The sequence below is a fragment of the Geospiza fortis genome, unplaced genomic scaffold (assembly GCF_000277835.1).
Source record: "Geospiza fortis unplaced genomic scaffold, GeoFor_1.0 scaffold54, whole genome shotgun sequence".
Classification (NCBI taxonomy): Eukaryota; Metazoa; Chordata; class Aves; order Passeriformes; family Thraupidae; genus Geospiza; species Geospiza fortis.
In genome coordinates this window covers 641,793-663,282 of record NW_005054301.1, presented here as the reverse complement: position 1 = coordinate 663,282, position 21,490 = coordinate 641,793, and the positions used below count along the sequence as shown (strand labels likewise).

The 21,490-nt window shown below is 35.9% G+C and overlaps 1 protein-coding gene across 1 annotated transcript in view; it reads left to right on the top strand.

Annotated features, from left to right (window-relative positions):
- Nucleotides 1-885: 885 nt before the first annotated feature.
- The window catches only part of TTC8 (tetratricopeptide repeat domain 8), a 34,769-nt gene continuing 14,164 nt past the window's right edge, over nucleotides 886-21,490 (top strand). The window contains exons 1-7 of the mRNA XM_031065100.1: nucleotides 886-912; nucleotides 3,837-3,957; nucleotides 8,187-8,250; nucleotides 8,394-8,553; nucleotides 9,944-10,033; nucleotides 13,752-13,796; nucleotides 20,104-20,189. Of these exons, the coding sequence (XP_030920960.1) occupies nucleotides 3,873-3,957; nucleotides 8,187-8,250; nucleotides 8,394-8,553; nucleotides 9,944-10,033; nucleotides 13,752-13,796; nucleotides 20,104-20,189 (530 nt within the window). The 5' untranslated portion in view covers nucleotides 886-912; nucleotides 3,837-3,872. The remainder of the gene's footprint in view (nucleotides 913-3,836; nucleotides 3,958-8,186; nucleotides 8,251-8,393; nucleotides 8,554-9,943; nucleotides 10,034-13,751; nucleotides 13,797-20,103; nucleotides 20,190-21,490) is intronic.

Sequence of the window (21,490 nt, the reverse complement as noted above, 5' to 3'; positions counted from 1 at the left end):
CAGAAGTGATCTGACACTACAAAAGACTAATAGTGATTTAGAGAAAGTAACATTTATCTCCCACCTTCCTTGTCCAAAGCTGAAATAATACATTAGGAAAAACTCATCCACAGTCCCTGGAAGTGAAGGGTAGTTTAAATATTATGTAAACACGATAATTACACATTGATTTGTGATAAACCTACATTTTTTTCCTGTCAGTATTTACTCAATTTTACCAGAAGTTTTCAAGTAGATGCAAGTTCCAGCTTGTTCACTTACAGTAAACTTCATCTGGTAGCTTTTCTTTTAATTTTTTTGGGGTAGTGCAATAGGCTGTTAATTTGACATTTATTCCACTTACAATATTACTGTCCAAGTGCAATGAATACATCATTTTCATCATAAAAGTACCATGAAAAAGCCATGAAATTTTCTTTTGTCTTCTTGAGTGGTATCATTGTGATCACCAGCAGCAGCTGAAAAAAGTGTGCAAATTTGGATTTTATTAAGTAGGCATGCCAAAGACCATGGTGTGATAATCTGGTTAATTTTTAGGAGATGTGTATCCATCTTCCAAGTTAATTTTCTTTTAATCTATCATTTTTCAGTTTCATAATGCTTGCATGTTAATCTAAGATTTGGCTAGGATGATCCAGCAGAAGCAAGAAAGCAAAGGTATCAGAAAGATACACTTATTGCAAATTTACTTTCATTGTGCAAAACATTGATTAGCTTCATAATGTGTGTAAATTGAGATAATGTAATAGAATGAAAATTTGGATATATGTGTCAGAGAATGTTTGTGCAAAATGAGGTCATCACAGAGTGTAGATACACTTGTGTTGTTGTTTTTATTGTTTGGCATTTCCATTCCTTAGTTTCTATTTTCTCTCTTTTCAGGAGCTTGATTCTGAATACACTGTGTTTCAGGTAAAGTTCTTTCCATAAATACAATCATTAGATGCAATCATTGGGAAGAATTTCTGATACACTGAATAATATTTGTTTTGTAGTTATGTCCTCAATAGCTTTTTTTTTTTGTTATTGGTAAGGCATGACTTTTGATAAGGGGAAGATTTTTTGATATTTTGAACAAGCAGCTTTTATATTTGATAGAATTTTATTTCTCTCATATTTTTTTCTATATCTTTTTCAGCAGTTCAGTGCTTTCTAAAAGCTTAATTGAATCTATCTTGAAGTGAATGACCTTCATCTGCAGATGAGATTAGGAAGAAAACAATGTGTATTCACAGACAGAAGAATGTTTCTGCTCTTAGGGCTCCCTTTCATGTTTTATTTAGTGCATGTAATGGTGGGCTCTTACCCATTCTCTTCCTGCTCTTGCAGCTCAGGCTCACTGCTTACCTTGTGCAGAGTCTAGTAGCCTTGTAGGTGCATGATGATGATTTGCATAAGTGATGGAGGAATGAGAGTAATTAATTAATTTTCCCTCTGCCCACATTAGCTCTAGATTATTGCAGTGGCAAGAATAGTATTGGGTAGGTGATGGCATCTTTTGGCTCCAGCCTACAGTCAGAAGAGATTAAATGCAATGTGACATGGCATTTTTAACTACAGCTCCATAACATATTTTACAGGTCTTTACTCCATGATTCATGCAAGTTGTTTACATGGAGAATGGTTTCACTGAAACACTGCTGGATATCTTTTTGAGTGTAATTATTACCCTTCACAATGTAGTTGTGTTCTGGGGTTTTCATTGTGTATGGAATAAAATTTATTATAATAGAAAGGCTTATTGGGGAATATAAGCTCTTGAAAAAGTATGTTACCATGTTCAGAGAAAACAAAGTCTATATTTTTAATTTGGCTTTTGGACTTTTCAGGAACAAGAGGAAAATACTTGATTCAGTTACAAACTTCTCATAAACTGACTGAAAAACACTTTGTCACTTCTCTTTCTGGAGTTTAGACTTACATGCTGTGTACTGTATACTTATATACTGCATCACATTTCTGTACCTCTTTAATTGCTATTAGGTATTGTAAATTTTGTTCTGATTATGAGTTAAGCAAGCTAAATTTGTTATATTGTGAATATTTGGGTTTTCTGAAATGAACTCCCCTTTCTTTTTCCTATCATATAAATGCCTTTTCATAAAAATGCAGTTTATCTTCATAAGCTCCAGACATGGTGCTTATCACAAAAAAAAAATTATCAGGCCCACAAAGAGAAAGCAGATAATCTGTAATCTACAAGCAGATGTTTAATTAAGGAGTACTGTGTGATATTTGAATTTTTTGTTGGCTGTGAAGCCTTGGACTAGGAGCTTTACACTGGAAGAGATGCCTCAGGAATCTATTTTTTATGGCAGATATTTGCCCAATAATGACAAAGAGAGATGTTGATTTTAAAAACATATTTTCGCATGGTAGTTAGTGGAAAAATTACAATAATATACTTATGCCTATGTAAAGAACTGGCCTCAGTTTTAGCAATTAGTGTAGAGGAGTTACTACTTCCAATTTCCAGGAAAAGATTATTACTATGGGCAGATTTTCTTATTTCTAGTAAAAACTTAGCCTGTGCTTGGCTGTGCAAGAGCTCTAATTGGAGAATATTCCCTGTGTAGACATGGTCATGTTGACTGCAGGTATACATGTCTTTGAAAAGAACAGAGTAGCATCAAGGTATCAAAAATTTAACAAATTAAATACTTCATAGAATAATGAAAAACTGTTAAAGGTATTGAAGATCTAACAGAAATCTCAAAATTAATTAAAGGCTGTCATCCTACTACATAAGAATAAACTAAAAGAAAATAAAGCAGATCTGGATTATGACTGTCTGGCCTAGATTCAGATCATCCTGCTGAATTCCTTTTTTTTCAGTCTTGAACAAAAATTTCTAATTGTGGTTGAATCAGCTGGCTGAAGTCTCCTTCTGCTTGGAAGAAAGCACTTTTTAAAAGAATAGCTAAATATTTCATCATCTTTAGATAGACTTTCTTTTTGATTGACACAAATTTGCATAGAAGTATAAGGAAAGTGTAGAGGCAAAGACAGGTTGAATGAGAAGTGTTTCATTATATGATTATTTAAATTATTAAATAAGCTTGAGTTTCAGATCTTCTCATACCTCTTACTTAAGGAACAAACATTTCCATGTGTTTGACCTTTATTTCTATTAAGATAGTCTGTTTCTATTTTGAAAGGTCTCCTTAGCCAATATTAAATATGCTTTTCCACCAGATTGCTGTACTCCATGTTAGAAAGGAAGCAAATCTAATTATTTTGGCAGTTATTTTTACTCTGGAAAATTTATGATTATCTGTTCAATATCTGATGGAAGATCAGGGATTGGTCTTGTGACTTCCTGTATCATACCAGTTCTATGAGTACATTACAAGCATATCAAATTATCAAAGTGGTTGGACCTGCACTTACTTTGTTGGTATTTCTATATGGCTGCTATTGATTTTTCTTGTTTTCTTTTTTCTCCCCACTGATTTGGTGTCTTCACGGTCTATACAAAGCTTGTCACATAGGTTAGAGTTATGCCTGCCTTTCCACTTTGCTCAGATCATCCTTCAAGACATACAGAGTAGTAATTTGTCAGTTCAGGTCACTGAAATGAGTTGCAATACTCTCATAATCTGAAATTCCTGGGGTATATATTTATATAGTGTTTTACAGCTGATGCTTTGAACAAAGGACTTAGTCCCATTTTATACCTCCATCAGACAGATAGATATACTCAGCTGTTTTAAGTCAATACCTTATTTAAGCCTAATAAAGCTGTGAAGTGAATAATAAAGAAATTACAAAATTGCTAATTAGATTATTTTCTTAGTGTCTTGAAGATATTTTACTTTTTACTTATCCTTATTTAGGCTGCCTGGAACCTGAAAACACGGGCTTTGACAGAAATGGTGTATGTGGATGAGATTGATATGGATCAAGAAGGAATTGCAGAGATCATCCTGGATGAAAATGCCATTGCTCAAGTTGCACGTAAGATTGACTTGCACTTAAATACATGGACTTGACAAGAGCTCTTTTGGCCATCTCTTATGCCATCTAGAATAGTGCAAACTGAGGTGACCTGATACAGCATTTAGTATTGGTAAAAAAAGCATTTCAGATTGTTTTATGGCAATGTTGAGATCTACCATGTGTTCTTGATGTAGTTCTTAGGCCTGTCAGACGAGAGTTCAGACTGTGCTCAATTGTGTTTAGTCAGCTTTTCCTCTACATTTGAGGAAATGTAGTGAGGATACAAGTGGTCACTTGCTTTTTCCACCAATATGTTGATTTCTTTTACTCCTTTCTGGCTTCTTTAGGCATTGTGGGAAACTAGAGAAAAAATCTGTCCTCAATGTACTGTGAATTTTATCCATATGCCTGTAGTGTAGACGACAGTCAGATACCACCTTTTGGCATCATGTCCTGCAAACATTACCTCAACCGATTTTCTTTCTTCTGCTTTTCTCTACTTCATTTTTCTCTTCCTTCACAAAACAGTTCTTCAGCTCTGACATTGTTTCTTCTATGCAATTATTTTTCAGCTTCGTCAATTCCCTTCCAAGTGGACAATAATTAGTTGTCTTCCACTACTTTTTTGGCAGTATTTATATTTTTCTCTGTTTCTTTAGTACAGTTCACATGGAAGTTTTTACGTAACTTATTAAGCATGGCTCTCAACCACATACCATGTCAAGGAATTCAAGGGAAGAACTGGACAAAGACCAAACTGACACTTGAAGTGTTAAAAGCTTTTCTTGTCTGTATAGATGTAGGCAATTGCATATCTGTCTTGTTACAGTTTTTAAAATTTTCATTACATGCTTGGTCACAGTCAAGCAGTACTGGAGATGTGTTTATACAATGTGATCAACTAATTATGGATATCTGTCTTAAAACACCACAGTAATAAAATCTGGAGTTTAATTTGATTTTGTGCCCCCTGTGGTAGAGCTTATCTTCCAAGAAAAATAATTTGATGAATACTATTTAGAAATAAGGCATTCTGGAAAAATATATTCATGCTATGTTGAAGCTGAAAAAAAAGGTGACCTTCTGGATAGTGTGTCACAGATTTCAAAACCAAAGAAAATTATTACAATAGTGTAGCCTCTACTTCTGTATCATTGAGATAAGACTTTGCTATTCGTGCTTCAAATTTGCCAGGTGTGCCTGAGCTAGTATATAATTTTTCAGAAAGTACTTTCCAAAGACAGAGAACTCCTTGCAGTCTTTTGTAAATTATTAAATTTAATAGATTTTATCAGTGTGCCATATCTTTAATGGGAATTATCAGCTATAACTCCATCTGTTGCTTCTTTGTGAACATTTTATGCCTGATACAAAGTTATTTTCAAAGGTATATTTCCCAAGTAAGTAGTTAAATCTGTCATTAAATCATCCAGTGATCTTTTCTTTGATAAGCTAAACAATCTTCTCATTCTGAGCTATGTATTTTAGTTTTTGAGTTGAGTCTTGAAAGTCTTTTCTTAAACCTTTCTAGTTATCCACTTGTCTTTTGTAGTCACCAAACTAGACAATGATCCACTCACATGCAGAAAACATCTTTTTCTTCTACACCTTGATTTTACTTCCTTTATACATCTGAGGTGTTCTAATGTTACACGTTTGCATAAAAAGTAAGCCCAGAAATCACTGAACAGAGTGCAAGGATGACAGAGTCAGTGGTATCTAGGGACAGGACCAATGGCAGTGGGCACAAACTTAAGCTCAGGAGGTTTCTTCTGAACATCAAGAAACATTTATTTTTAACTATGAGGGTGATTGAGCACTGGCACGGGCTCCCCATGGAGACTGTGGAGTCTACCTCCTTAGAGCTATCCAGAAACCATCTACGTAGGGTCCTGGGCAGCCGGGTCCTTGGCTTCAGGTGTCCCTGCTTGAGCATCATTGGACCATATGACCTCCAGAGGTCCCTTCAGACCTCCACCATTCTTTGGTTCTGTGATTACTCCACTTGTACACTTGACTTAATAAAAATGGGTGCTGACTGACTGTGGGCTTTTCCTTTTGCTGTTAAAGTGTGTTAGCCATAGTTGGTCTTGACTCAGGTCTTTCTTTCATTGTGGCAGATCTTTCAGGATATCCTCCTCCACTAAAGTCATAGTTCACAAACATAAAACTGTGCAGCCACACCTCTCATATTACAATTGGTATTGTCTATACTTTGCCTATTAAGCAGTTTAAATCCTTCTGCATCAGTTACATATCCATTTCAGTTTTACATCTGCCCTTATCTTAGTTTCCAGATTAAACTCTCTTAATTAGGACTTTGCTGTCAGTCGTGAGTTATTAAATAATTACTAAAGTATATAGGATCCATGGGAAAAAACTACTTTTCTGTGGTTTCTCTTCATACATATGTAAAGATATCTTTCTTCTTATAATTTTGCTGTGTTAATTTTCCATCCATCTTGTTTGTTAACTAAAATGTCCTAGAGCACTGTTTTACAGAAAAATCCATTATGTTACTTTTGGACTATTAACACCATTAATTTTCTCAGGTAATATTCTAATCTTGTTTAAATGTGTTACCTTGACAGCATATTTTTCAGAAAGTTGTACTAATTGGCATTATGGATAATCACAGCTATTTTATTAACTGGGAGTTAAAGGAGTCATCTACAGTCATCACTAACTACTGAAATTTCACTCTTAAATTCTGACACTTCTAGTGGCAGCATGCACTGCTGTGGCCTTTTACATCTATTCATAGCTAGTTGGCTTGGGAATTCTCCAAGTAAGGACTGAGTTGCCTGGGGTGAGGTCAAGGGAACTCTAGGCATTCTCCCAGTGCACCAAAAACTCAAAACAATTGTAGTTATTGAAAAAACATGTCTGAAAAAAGGAATTTTAATGTCTTGCCTCTTTTATATTAGAGCAATAGTTTTTAAAATAGTTCAGAAGGTGGAAGAGTAATACATTTGTCTGCTAGTCTAAAAAGTTGAAAGCCACTTTCCCCATTTCACTGAAGAGTGCCCTAGTTACCATGTTAGAAACTCTGCTGAGTGAACTGTCCACCCTTTCTGTTATGGAGTAAAAACTTAAAGATTCATAAGACTATAGAAGGCAAGTAAGCAATAGAAATCCTGAGGGTGTCCAGTGAAAAGAGAGAGAGATTTTATTTATTTTAGCACCAATTGCATATTTTGTTGGTTTTACCAAGGAGATCATGGTTAATAACTTCTTTTGTATTATTTAACTTTAAATACAGCTGTAGTCAGGTGGCTGCTTACAGTTTGTTTTGTGGAAAAAAGGAGAAAGGAAACTGTCTACCTATCAGTTTATCTTCAGTTCTTGGAAATATTTGCAATAAAAGCAGTTCATAAGAATATAGAAAATGCATAGATGAGTAACAGTGATTTGTCAGTAATTGTCTGTGTCAACTTAAATCTCATTTCTTTCTATACATAGTAACAAACAGTAAAGAGACTGCAAGGTATAGATGTCATATGTTGCCCTTAACCAAGTGTTTAAAACCATCTCATAGACATTCACATAGCAGATTAGAAGAACTGCCCAATCAAATGCCAGTGAATGAAAATCTACCTGCAGGAACTAGTAATTCTTAATGATCCACTGTCAAAACAGAAATATGTGAAAAGGGGAACCCTTCATCAGTTCATCTGGGCTCAAGTTGGTTCAGTGTTTTCATTGATGACCTTTGGGTATGGACGAGTTCACACTCTATAGTGCTCTAAATTGTAGGTGGGGATTTTACCAGGGTCTAATGTCATGAGATAACATTTTCCATCTGCTCTGTAGGTGAAGGTTTAGATTTACCTACTCAAGTCTGGATACCAGAGAGAAAATATACCATTTCAAGTTAGCCTGGTCTCATTGTTTCAGTAACCTTTTACCTTTAGCACTGTGAGGTGTTTCTAAGAATTCTTGACAATTGTTTGGGTCCATCTCAGTAGGCATTCACACAGGCACTTGTTCGCTCCCCCCAGGTGGGATGGAGGAGAGAATGGAGAGGGTGAAAGAAAGAAAACCTGTCATTGTTTGGCAGGTTTCTTGCAAGTCTTTCAAATTATCATTAGTGGAATGCAATATGTGGGGTTTGTCTTCTTTGTCCCCTCAGTTTGAATAAAGAAATTTCTGGCGTACTGTTTATCGTAAAACACAATCATGTTTGAAGTCCTCTGGACAAGGGAGTAATATCTCAAAGTGAAGTGAGAAATGCTCTTATTTTGTAGGACCAGGAACATCTTTGAAACTTCCTGGAACGGGCCAAGGTGGAGGCCCCAGCCCAGCTGTTAGGTATGTGATAGTTTATTTTTTAAAATGCAATGAGTTCAAAATGAACAAATCATTCTGAAAATGAAATGCTTTGGGTATAACTGTTTAAATTCTCTATCAATAAATACCACCTAACATAAGGATAATTTACTTGACATCTTCAGGCCTGTAACTCAGTCAGGAAGGCCCATCACAGGGTTTGTGAGACCCAGCACGCAGAGCGGACGGCCCAGCACCATGGAGCAGGCAATACGAACGCCCCGAACAGCTCTCACAGCTCGGCCCATCACCAGCGCCTCTGGGGGGTATGTCAGGCCAGGCACGGTGAGTTGCTTGCCTCTCTTCCCAGAGTGGAACATTTCTTGGTCACAGTATCTGACACACTGACACTGTAGTTTACTTAAAAGCTCCCTCTAAACTCAAGTTTGAAGGAGGCGAGTGTTTTCAATTTTTTTGATTTTTTCAAAATAGAGTTTGAAAATATAACTTCTTGTGCATTTGATAGTCTGGTTATGTAAAAAAATGTACATAAATTCACAAGTTCACCAGGATTCATATAATTTCCTTACGGGGTCTCTGGTGTTGAGATGACCCTCAGCTGTTAGAAAGTCTCTTTTTCCCAGCCCCAAGACTGAAGAAGAAGACAGAATTCCTTGGCTCTCATTCTCAAGGTTGTTTATTTTTTCTTATCTATAACATTTTTTCTCCGACCCACCGAGGTCTATCTGGCAGGTCGGGTTGAGGCACATTGACTGCCTTGGGGGTGGTGTTATCTTTTTATACTAAAAACTACGTGTACTTTATTTACAATAATTTTCCAATACCTATCACCTATGTTAGACAGTTTGTCTCTACTCTAAACCAATCCAAAAGTGCCACCATCACAGCAGAAGATGGACGCTAAGAAGGAGAAAGACTGGACACACCCAGATTCCTCCATCTTGCCTCCTGCCCCCCCATTCTAAAAACCCCAAAATTCTGCATTTTCACCCAGTGATAAATTCACTATCATTCTAATCAAACTCTTGTGGCTTGTACATCTTCATACAAGGTTGATAGGTTTTTTTTTTCCTGTGGGCTAAAATCAAAGCCACAGGTGTTTTTGAGTCCATGCCAAGGTCTCCAACCCCTTGTCAGGATCTCGAGTCCTCCAGGGCAGTCAGAGGAATTTCCTGGGTTCCGACAAATTCCAAATTCACAGGCTCCTTGAGACAAGTTTTTATTAGTGGAAGACCATGTAAAGACTGTGACATGATTTCACCATAAGTGTCTACTACAAAACAATTGATAAGCATTCAGTGTCTGTCACTTCAAAAGATAAGGAGAATAGTTTATACTAATTTATCCCATTCTATTGGCAAAATTAATAAACTGCAACCAGCATGAGTATGTAATACATATTAAAATCACACTAAGGGTAAAATGTGGCATCCTCTCACTACTGCAGGTAGGGACTAATCTTCCTGAGTATTTCTTGAAGATTTTTTTGGTTATGTATCCCAGCTTCCAAGCTACATGCTTAGGCAGTGTATGGAAATAGTGGGGATAGACAAAGAATAAAAAGGAAGAGTTGGTACTGCACAGTAGAGCAGTGAATCTACAAATGTTTTGTTTGGAATTTTGGTGGTTTTTTGTATACTAATAATATTTTTTAAATCTTCAGGAAAAGTGTAGGGGATCTTCCCACTTAAAAAGCTTCTTTTTCCCCCCTCAGGCTTCAATGATAACAAATCCAGATGGCCCCTTCATAAATCTGTCTCGACTGAATTTAACAAAATATGCTCAGAAACCCAAACTGGCAAAGGTATGTAACAACTTTAGTTAGTGTTGTGATATCTTTTTCTTGTTTTCTGGTGTCATTCTGATGTAACTATACATGGGATTGGGGATAAAAAAGATGATGAACAGTGGTTTAGATATTAGCTCCAGAAAAATAGTGTGTTACTCACCTTTTGACAGTGTTTACCAGACTTGAAATTGAAGCTATGTCTAAAGAGGTTATGGTGAAAGTATAATCTAGGGAAAACATTTGTATAGGAAAAAATGCTCCACTGGTAAATAATTTTGAGCTGTGCATCTAGGAGTGATGAAGGGCAACCAAGAGAAGAAAAAAGAAGCCAGGAGCAAAAAACCAGCAGAACCTTCCTTAATGTCTGGAAATGTGGTTCTGTATACAAATAGGTGGCAATCCTGGCCTAAAAATATTCACGATGTTTGGATTTTTTCTTTACTTTTATGGCTTGAGTTAAAACTTTTTATGTAAAAGGTACCATTCTTTGTTCAGAATACTTCTTCATTTTCAGTTAAGATCAACTGATTGATGGTCAGTGAAACTATCTGACAATAGAAGAGGGTTTTGCAGGTTATCCACCCAACTTAGAGGTTTCGGCTCCAAGTGGCAGGGAGCTGAAAGTTGTAAGAAGATTTATTTTGCCTTTCAGTTGAATCTTTCCCCAACACAACCAGTTAGCTGTATGGTTGAACATGTTTTCTTTGCATAGTGTGTTCATAAAAAACAACTGTTGGGCTGATGCCAACAGCTCAATTTGCACAACGTATCAAGGAATTATCTCTAGGGAGAACAAGGTGTCAAACACACTTTAGGGAGCTATATTTGGCTCTGAGCCTAAGGGTGAACAAACCAGTATGAATTTAGTCTATTTTGAGAAACATAATGGTGAACACTGTTAAGAAAACTGGCAGTATCTGATAATATGCTGGTGGAAATAGCTCTTCCAGTCCAAAACTTTGGTTAACAGTTTTTCATAAGCAACCAGGAAATTTCTTTGCTTATTAAAGCCTGATCTAGACTGATGTAGGGCATTGCATTTCAGTGTGGTTTTCAAAGGAAATAAATCCTGTGTAATTGCAATGTGTCCATCCCCCACTGCTTACATCATGGTCACTTGGCCTCTTAACCAAACTAGGCATAAGAATAGGTATCAAATATAGTAAGTTCTAGTCTGGTGAGGTAATCAAAGACTTCCAGGCTACCATCTGAGGGCAGTTACAAATCATTTCATTATCAATGCTGTAAACATACTGCATGCTTTTTGTCCAATTATGTCCTTGCTGGCAATCAGCCAGCAGACACATTTTTTATAAATCCACTACAGTCTGGAAAACAGGGAGAATGTAAGAAACCTGGGAAGGATTAAGAAGCACAAGACACATCCATAAAAACTAGGCTTAGTTCTTCTGCTTGAAGACAGCTAGCTTTTAATTGTGATTGCTAACTACATACTATTTAAGTCGGTAGGTTAGCTTTCAGAGGAAATATTCTCAACAACGGCTCTCAGGAATGAGAAACGTACATATTTTTAACAATTTTGGGTTTTAATTAGCATTTTTGTGGCAGATTTGTCTTCCTTCAATTTCATATGAAAAGAAGCTTAGGCCAAAAAATGTAAATCAACAGTCATAGAAACATCCATAGGCAGCAAGTGTACTTGTCAGTATTATGAAGCTAATACATTATGACATTAACATTTCACACAATGTAAGATCTAAGTTTAAATTTGGAGCTACATGGATTTATAACTTTTTTTTTAAAGAAAGAGCAATAAGGCCAAAGCCAAAGCAGGAGGTGAGAATGCAGACTGCACTCTCCATTAAGAATAACAGATTAAAGTTTCAAAACTTTTGAGCTGTCACCTCTCCCAGTGCATAAAGGTGATAAACCTTGCAGTTATTGAATTTACATAATTAGCCAGTCTATTCATGTTTGTATATGAATACCTCCTACCTGCTTCCTCCTTATGTGTTTGAAGAGTAGCCTCCCTGTATCTTTTTTAAAGTTAGATTATCCCTCTGAGGTTTTCCATATTTTGAAGTAAATGGAAATGTGGCTTCTCTTTGATGAACATTAACCATGTTAAAGACTATCCCAGGAAACACCATAGTAGATGTATAAGGTATCACCTGTTACGAGAAAAAGCCTCTGGTAAATCCCAGTTAGCAACTGTTCTCTAGTATGAAACAGAAAGTTTTATCTTTTTTAACTTGTGGATTTTTAATAGACTTACTAAGATAACTCTAGATATTTTTATCCAAGTGAATGTTCAGCCACTTAAATCCTTTTGAAGGTCAGAGTCTGTGCATAACAGCAGTAAATTCCTCATGCCAGCCGTGCAAGAAAACATCTTTCTTGTCACTTCAGATTTACACACTTTTACCGAATGATTCTCTGTTATTGAGCTGGAGGAGAAAATTTTCCACTACTTCTTTATTGTCTATTCTTTTCTTATCTACCTATTCTAAGCTCCTTATAAATGTGTTACTATTTATAATCCTTTAATGTCTTTTAATCATCTGTTTGGAGTCTTTTGTGACTGAAACTAGAAGAAAAGTAGGTTGTAGTTTATTTTCCTCACAAGACATGACAATTCATTAGTAATTCTCTAGTTTCCTGAAGGTAAATATTTTAAGAATTTTGTCTAAGAAAATCTGGCAGAAGGGTCATGGAAGCCCTTAGGAGGATGAGGTCTTGTTCTGTCTTTCTTTTCTCATGGGGCAATATTTTCTCCTGGTGTTTTAGAATGAATTAAACAAATTTAGAAAAATGTTCTGTTCTTTTGAAGCAATTAAGACCTGGGATTTGGATGCAGAAGGTCAAGGTTCAACTCAATTGAACCTTGAGTTACTAGCACCCATAATACATTTTTGGGAACAGAGGCTTCCAGTCTCCATTTACTTATCCAGTATCTTTCAATGTCATTTTATTCACTGAAAATGCCACCCCCATTGCCTAATATAGACTCATCTCATATTCTAGTGTAGATCAACTACAAGGTAGTATGACTTAATTAGCTTTATACAGGAGGGAACAAAGCTGCAGTTATTTTACTGTGTAACTGTTGTGGCCTTATAAGCAGTTACCCACAGCACAGCTGATGAATGTGACTTCTTTAAGCTTTGTTATTATGATGGTTTGTTTCAGAAGCACAGTATTATTAGCATTTATTTATCATTTACAAACAATTTCTAATTTTTTTTTCCTTTAAAGATCTCAAAATATTGTAGAGCTTAAAATTTTTATCTCAGAAGGCAAAGTTTGCTCAGCTTGCATTCTTAATAAACCTGTGTTTAATTTAAGTAGCTTTATCACTATATAAGCACCTAAGTGTCCATTGCAAAAAGCTTTTTTTAGGTCACTGATTGATTTTACAGATAAGAAGTCATTAAAATTGTACCAGATTCTCAAATATATATTCACTTTCAGGTTACGGCTGCCTTTTTTGTTTTAAAGTGAAGTTAAGCACCAAAGATAAGAAACAATTCTGCTAATCTTTTGCAACAGATTAAGAATTAAGATGCTTTGTTGTGATGACAATATAGCACATCTATAGTTTTTGTCTGTTGGAGTCTTAAATGTAAATGTCGGCATTTGTTATGTGTGAATGTGATTGTTTTCCCAAAGAATTAATTTCTGCTTAGCATAATCAAGATTCTATATTCATCTGAAGGAATATTATAATTTTTTCTCTTCAAATATGATAATGTTTTAAATATTCTTCTGGCAGGCATTGTTTGAATATATCTTTCACCATGAAAATGACATTAAAAATGTAAGTAACTCATATGTTTCTTTTTCAGATTTTATTATGTATGATTCAGTTATTTCTGTCTGTATTCTGCTAAACTAAGGATCCAGGTAGAACATCACAAGTATGGAAGTGAAGCATTAATAGTTGTTTAAGAGGGAGAAATCCTTTCTTACAGGGGTGATAGTCAGGAATGATAATTAGCAAATACCAAGATTGGTATCTTTTTTGAGAAGCGAAACATTCTAATTCTTAAAAGTGGGTCCCTTGGTGATCAATATAACAAGGTCTCTGAATCTAATGAATTCATGTTAATGGAATTTATTGGAGCCTGAGTGGTAGCTGAACTGCCTTGAAAGTTCAGTGTCCTGAGGCTTCAGTATAAGTTACAAAAGACTGTCCATTAAAAGAGGAAGGTGAAAATACCTGACAAAACAGGTATTGTTGAACACCACTTGACATTTTTTACTCCTGAGATGCTTGCTTATGCATTTTGGGTGAATAAAAAGAAAATTTATTTGGTGAAACTACATAAAAATAAAATATTAATAGGATATTTTTTGGATACTTAATTGGATACTTCTTCTAGAAATGTAAATCTGTAATACTGAGGTGTTTTGTGATATCAAGAGAAAGATTATATTGTCCATGCGATTGTCTGTAACATTTATTCTTCAAATATTTTCCTAATTAAAGTTTCCCTTTTAACCTATACAAAATTTTTCTTCTGTGGTTCATATGTTACTGCACTGAATGGGAAAGATCAAGTTTGGGTACATATTGTTTAAGCTTTCAGAAGAAGATAACTGTTGCAGAAGTTTTTTGGCAGTTCACCCAGGGAAAGGATCTCTTTATGGAATTAATAAAGTGTCAGTATATTTCATTGCTACCTTAGATATGTGCACCCAGTTGAAATGGAATCAAAATGTTCCAGTTTTTTTGAAAGAAGTTTATGTCAATAATGCATAGTTGACTAAACAGTTATAGAACTTTCTGCAACACTACTAACTGGTGTGCCATTAGATCTGGAGTTAAACTCTCCAGTTAATCAATAACATACAAAAATATTTTGCTGTTGTTGACATAGTTCCTAATAATTTCCAAATGTACTGCTATATGAAGCTTTTTAATTTAGTATCAAATGATTAAAATTGTACACTGTCAATTTATTGCATAGCATTCTTTCAAGAGGATTGAATTGTAATGCACAGTTAATCCAAAATATCATTGAAACAGTAAGTGCAAGTGTCAGAAATGTCAGAGGGAAATGGAAATTAACATTTACATAATCCAATACTGAATATGAAGGAGGTACCTGGGTTTTAGCCCACTGGTAACTAAGAATTTATGTTTGTTGCTGAAAATCCAGTTCACTAAGAATAAAAGGGACACTTGATATGATGCTGCATGTGTCTATACTTTAACGACATGCAGCATCTGTAGGCTACACATACATTCATATAATGCAAGTAATTTTTTCAAGAACTCCAGAAAAAATTGGAAGATGTTTCTGCACTGTACTGCACGTATTTTGAAATCGTTGCTGAGAATCCCAAATCACTGTCTTGCAGGAAAAATTCTGTGTATTCTTTTACCCACCTGAGCTGTTTGAATAAATACTTGCAAGCAAAGAGGTGTCAGTTTAATCACCACCATTACTGTGTAATGAAAGAGAGATCAGTGTTTGGTTAATGATTGCATCTTATTGGAAGAAACTATTGCTGGGAATTGAATTCCCACGTCGCAGAATGAGGTGTCTTTATAATGTAATATATATCTCTGAAGTGATTTTTTTTAGCTGTTCAGTTTGCTTTCTCTCATTTGCTTTCACTGACTCTTTTCTTATGTGCTTTCTACACCATATGCAATATAACTCCATTCTCCAAACTGTTCTCTCTTCCTGTTGAACCTCATCTGCATTAGTTTTTCATAAAAAAAAAGAAACGCTTTAATGTCTGCCGAAATGTGGCTGCATCACTGTTTATTCACCTCTCCTAGCAACGGCATTTCACAAATTCAATATCTTACATCTCCCTGAAAATAATTTGGTCACTTAGGGTTCATCAGAGAAATAGCACATATGTTAACTTTTTAAAGTTTATCTGGCTCTTGCTTGATCACTTGTTAGAACATTCACTGACATCTCTCACATCTTTGTATTTCCTGCTGCTGTGTGATAATGGACTTTCTTAAAACCCAACACTTTTCTGCCTGAGATGAAAGCACTTGAAAGGCTTGGAACCCTGGGAAATTGACTTAAGTTTGAAAAGTCTTTACTTTGGGCTTTCTGCATGGATAGAATACTACTTCCTGCAGTTTTGAAAATAAAACACAAAGCAGTAGTGACAATATCCTTTCCTTGTCACTGTGCTGAACTGGAACAGTCTGTACTGTTCTCATTTGCATTATTATTTGAGAAATAAAGGCAGTTTTATTATTTATCTTCTGTTTAATATTCAGCCAGTATATAGAAAGAAAAAAAAACGACTCAGCAATTTCAGTTGAGAAATGCCATTAATCAGTGTGCATTCAACTGGATAAATAGTGCGAGGAAATTGGTTCAAATTAAAACTAAATATATCTGTAATCTATCAATTATCAGAAACGTGGGGATGCAAGAACAGAGAAGCAGTGAGCTTTTCAGCACTTGAAAATATATTCAAAAGTCTTTTGTCTTATGTAATGAAAAATTAAACACTTGTCTGAAGAAAATACTATTTCTGTATGCATTATTGTTCTTGACTTGTTTCCTTTTGAACACATGTACTTAATAACTGACTTTCTGTACTCCTTGAGCTATTTCTAAAAGCCATTTTATGGGCTAAATGCTGTAAGAGCAGGGCAGTTTCAAAGACTTGTCCAGAAATAGTTCAGCTGCTACTTTTTTCAGAAGACCATGACTTTGTATTTTGCCATTTTTCACAGGTGGGTAATGATGACAAAACACTTTGTCCTGAGGAAGCACAAAGATTGTACACTATATACTTGTGGCCAGAAGTCACAACCTCTCATTTCTCCTTAGTTCTTCTCAATACTTTGTATTTATACTCTCTGATAGAAATCTATTTAAAATGGAATTATGTTAGATCTACAAAATATAGAAGTCCAGACTACACTCACCAAAATAAATTGTGCTAGACTGACTATGGCTTATGTCATTTCCTCAGCTATTTTATATACTGTCTGGTGTTGATTTGTCTACAAATAACACTTAAGTCAATAATTGTTGCTGGGAAAATTACTGCCATTCAACAGCACATGAAAGAAGCAGCAGATGCTCACTATTGTTTCCATCTGTCTAATTTCTAGGTGCACACAATACTCTGTAGGAAATTAGTTTCAAACAACTGTACATTTACCACTTTAATTTTGTAATATAATAGTAAATTGCCACAAGCCTGGTAGATAATTTGGAAGTCTTAGTTATAATACAGTTTAGCTAAGGGAAGTAATGGTAAAAAAAAGAAACTCAGAATCATGCTAAATACAATTAAAGAATCTACACTAATTTTCATTCTTTAAAAAAACCTTTTTTTAAAAAAGAAACAAAAAATCCACCAAGTATCAGGGTTTTTAGACATTTTTATTTTCACAAACATAAGAACTGGGAGTAAATTAAATTTGTTCTGAAAAGGTTCTCAGGGTTAAGACTGTTGTTGAAATGGGCTCTGCATTCTTGAGCATGCTAAGTGCTCTAGACAGTAACAACTTCAGTTCATCAGTATGTCCAGATGATGAGTTATATCCTAAAGTTTATTAAAACTTTCAGGACAAGCAGTGTAGGTTTTGAACTGATATACATATTGCAATCAAAAATCCTTAAAAGGACATATCAGTGTCTGCCAATTCCAAATCCATCCTGTTTTTCCCTTTCAGATATTAATATGACTGCACCAATGTTCAGCAACACACAGGAGTGCAGGACAGGCATATCACTACTGCTCTTACAGACTGATTTTAAATTAATATGTTGTGCAGATTGAACATTGATTTGTGTCAAACTGTACAATTAAAATCTCAAACTTTGCAGCAAACTGAAATTTAAATATGCTAGCAGTTCGTATTGACACGGCAAGTTGAAAGGTTTTACTTTTAAAAGACTATTTTAGTCTATTTACTAATATTTCAAGGGCCACATTGTCAAAAGATTTTTTTTTTGTAATACCAGCAAAAGATTTTTAACTATTAGTATGCACAAAGCCTTCTCAGGGAAACACTTCTAAGAAGTATTTGTAACTTTGGTAGGATTTTTTGACTGAAGTTATTGTAATCACTTGTAAAGTATGAGAAACAGGATCTTCCTATTCCTTTCCTTTTTCATTAATTGGAAAATATAAAAACAGGATTAAATTTTGAAAGCTAACTTCAAAATGAAGTAATGCTGTGTTTCTTGATGCTAGTAAAAGACCCCAGGAAGAGTTCAGGATCTGCACTGACAAATTAGCTGCTGATGTTACTGTCTACTAAGCCTGAAGCAGTCTTAATTCCCATTTTCCAATAAGAGCCAAAATTGTTAGCCTTGCATAAAATAGTTATCAGAAGCAATTAGGGTACCAGAAAGAAACCTGAATGTGTAGCTGCAGAAGGGATCATTCTCTGAAACTCAGTCCTCCTTCTTGAGCCCTTGCCATCAGAGAGCTCTGAGGAAAGCTCTTTGGAGCATGGTATTGGCAGTATGATCCTTGCCCCTCTGAAGTGGCTGCATTAGAAGCAGGTGTGGTATTTGACGGTCACCCACGTTGTTTTTTACATCTGTAAATGCAACTGAAGTAACTGATGTTTTAACATCAATTACTTTTGCAGATTTTCCAGTACTGGAACAAAGTTGCTTATGTACCCTCCCATGAAAGGAAGAATCTGTCCAGAAGGGTATCCGGCCCATTTCTGTCTTGATGCAATCTTATTCCCCATTATAGTTGTAGCGTCCAAAGGCCCTGCTGGGCAGTTTGCAAAGACATTGAGAAACAAAGGGCAACCAAGAAAAGAGCTGCCATCTAAGGCCTTTAAGGATTCCACCCAACTTGACGAAACGATGAATTCAGAGTTGTAGTTTTACCTGAGTTTTCTCTCAGAGGCAGGGAATGATGACAGCTGTCTCTTTATCTTAGAGACAGCACTGATGCAACTACTTATCTTGACATGCTACAGAAAACAAATTATTCTTTCATTCTCACAAAGCCAAAGGAGAGCAGCTTGTCTAAATTGTCATATCTCCACTGGCTTTTCTTCATTATGTCAGAACTAAACCCATTGACTGCTTGCAGACTCATTTTGCTAGCAGAAAGAACAGAAACCCAGCATAGGCATAGATGTCACTAAATTGGGCTCTTACAGCATTTCAATATTCAGATTAATTTTGCCTGGAATTATTAGTTTATCTGCTACTGAGTGACTGGTGCACAGAACTTTTACATGTTGTGGTCTGCAAAATGTTTACATAAAAAAGCAGGCAAGAAAAGTTGGTTCTTTGTTATAAAAACTCTGTGCTAAAACTTTTTACCTTACTTCTGATGATATCCTGAAAATATAACAAACATAGCATGGCTTTGATATGTTCTGAGATAAAATGAAATTAAAAAAAAAAAGAAACACAAGCATTTCTATGGTAGGTTGTGGTACAGAAAAGACATATATTTGTTTTACCAGAGGTGTTGAAATTACAGCTTAAAAAGGAAAGGCCACAGATTCTGGCTGTGGTGACTGATCAGAGAACACTGATTAGCTTACCTGATTTTCCAGTATACCAGACAAAAGAGAATTTAGACCTCCACCATCTTCAACAGATATCTGTTTCTTATAATATTTCTCTTTTTTTCCTGTAATAAAATAATTGTTTACATTATAGACTTTTTAAAGGAAGAAATATTTCTTATTGTACATGTTTGAGAGTTTCCAGAACTGATGGCAACATGATATTAGCAATGACATGAAAATTTCTGCGGTATTTCAAACTCATTTATTTCTTCTTTTATTTCTTTACTTTATCTTTACTTGGTTTTAACAACTTTTATTGAAAAAGAATGGGAAGCTCGGAAAACGTGTTTGTGCTTAAACAAATAGTGTATTCTGAAGTGGCACTGCAGGAGTCTGATCAAATTAATTTTCTGTTTTCTCTTTGATTTAGAAGAAACTGTTTGGATTGCTTATTTTTATAGGGACAAATAATGCTTTCAGCTATTTTTAGCACTGAACTGTAAAAGTAATAAACAAAAAGCAGTGCCTCCACCTCATGTTAACTGGACTTTTGCTCAACATTTTCTCTTTGCAAATATCTTTACTGTGTTTTCTTTGTGTAAACATTAATTTTAAGATGATGGGTTTATTTTGGAAGGCTCTAGATTTGGCAGCTCTTGCCACTGAGTACGCACAGTTCAAGGACTGGTGGTGGAAGGTCCAAATTGGAAAGTGCTACTATAGGTAAGCCATTGTTCATTTCTTTTTGGTGAGTGATTGTGAGTGCAGAACCTGTACTGCTGAGTGTGTTGGGCAATGCTGAACACTGAGAAATAGCTCAGAAAGTGTTTTGTTGGAGAGTGCTGTGCTTACACTTAAATCTCCTTTAATGTACAAGGAGACCACTGCTTGAGATAAAGGCATCCATAGTGAGTAACTGAATTAGTTGCAATTTTGCCTTTGTTAATGGATTTTAAAGTAATTATTTGAAAAGTTGGTCAATAAATGCAAAGAACTATTGTGAAAACAGACCACATAAAATAAATATTACAGTATTAGTTTGAGAAATAATCTGTCAATGAGGGCTTCAGATTGATGAAAAAATGCAGAATAAAATATTCATGTTAGACACTTTCTACCAGAATTACATTGCCCAAGAAGTACCAGTTATAAATATGCGGAGGCCTAAGGCTGGCACCTCATACACAAGCATCAAATCAGAGTAGGATAATGAGAAATATTAGCAATTCTTAAAACAACTACCCACCCTTTCCTTCTTCCTGGGCTCAATTCCACCCCGTTTTCTCTACCTCCTCCCATCCCAGCAACACAAGGGGACAGGGGAATGGAGGTTGCAGTCAGTTTGTCTCTGCTGCTTCCCTCAGGGGAAGGACTCCTCACAGTCTTCCCTTCTCCAGCATGAGTCCTCCCCAGGGTCACAAGTCCTGCTAGTAGACCTCCAGTGTGGGCTCATCTCTCCACGGGGCCACAGGTCTTGCCAGGAGTATGTTCCAGCATGGACATCGCATGGGGTCACAGCTCCCTTTGGGCATCCATCTGCTCCAGCATGGGTTCCTTCACAGGCTGCAGGTGGATCTCTGTGTCCTCTTAGTCCTCCATGGGCTGCAGGGCAGGGGCACAGCTGCCTCACCATGGTCTTCACCAAGGGCTGCAGAGGAACTTCTGGAGCACCTCCTCCTGCTCCTTCTGCACTGACCTTGGTGTCTGAAGAGCTCTTCCCACAGATTCTTACACCTCTCTCTGCCTGCCCTTGTACTGTTTTTTCCTCCTTCTTATGTGTATTCTTCCTGCATGTTACATTACTCCTATGCTGATTATGGAGGCACCACCACTGTCATGGGTGGGCTCAGCCTTGGCCAGCCGTGATTCCATCTTGGACCCCTCTGGTATTGGCTCTGTTGCACATCAGAGACATGTCAGCTTCTCGTAGAAGCCATTCCTGAATCCCCCAGCTAGCAAAACCTTCTCATACAAACCCAATACATGAGCTTAGAGATCAGACATCACTTTCAGGATTTTTGTGA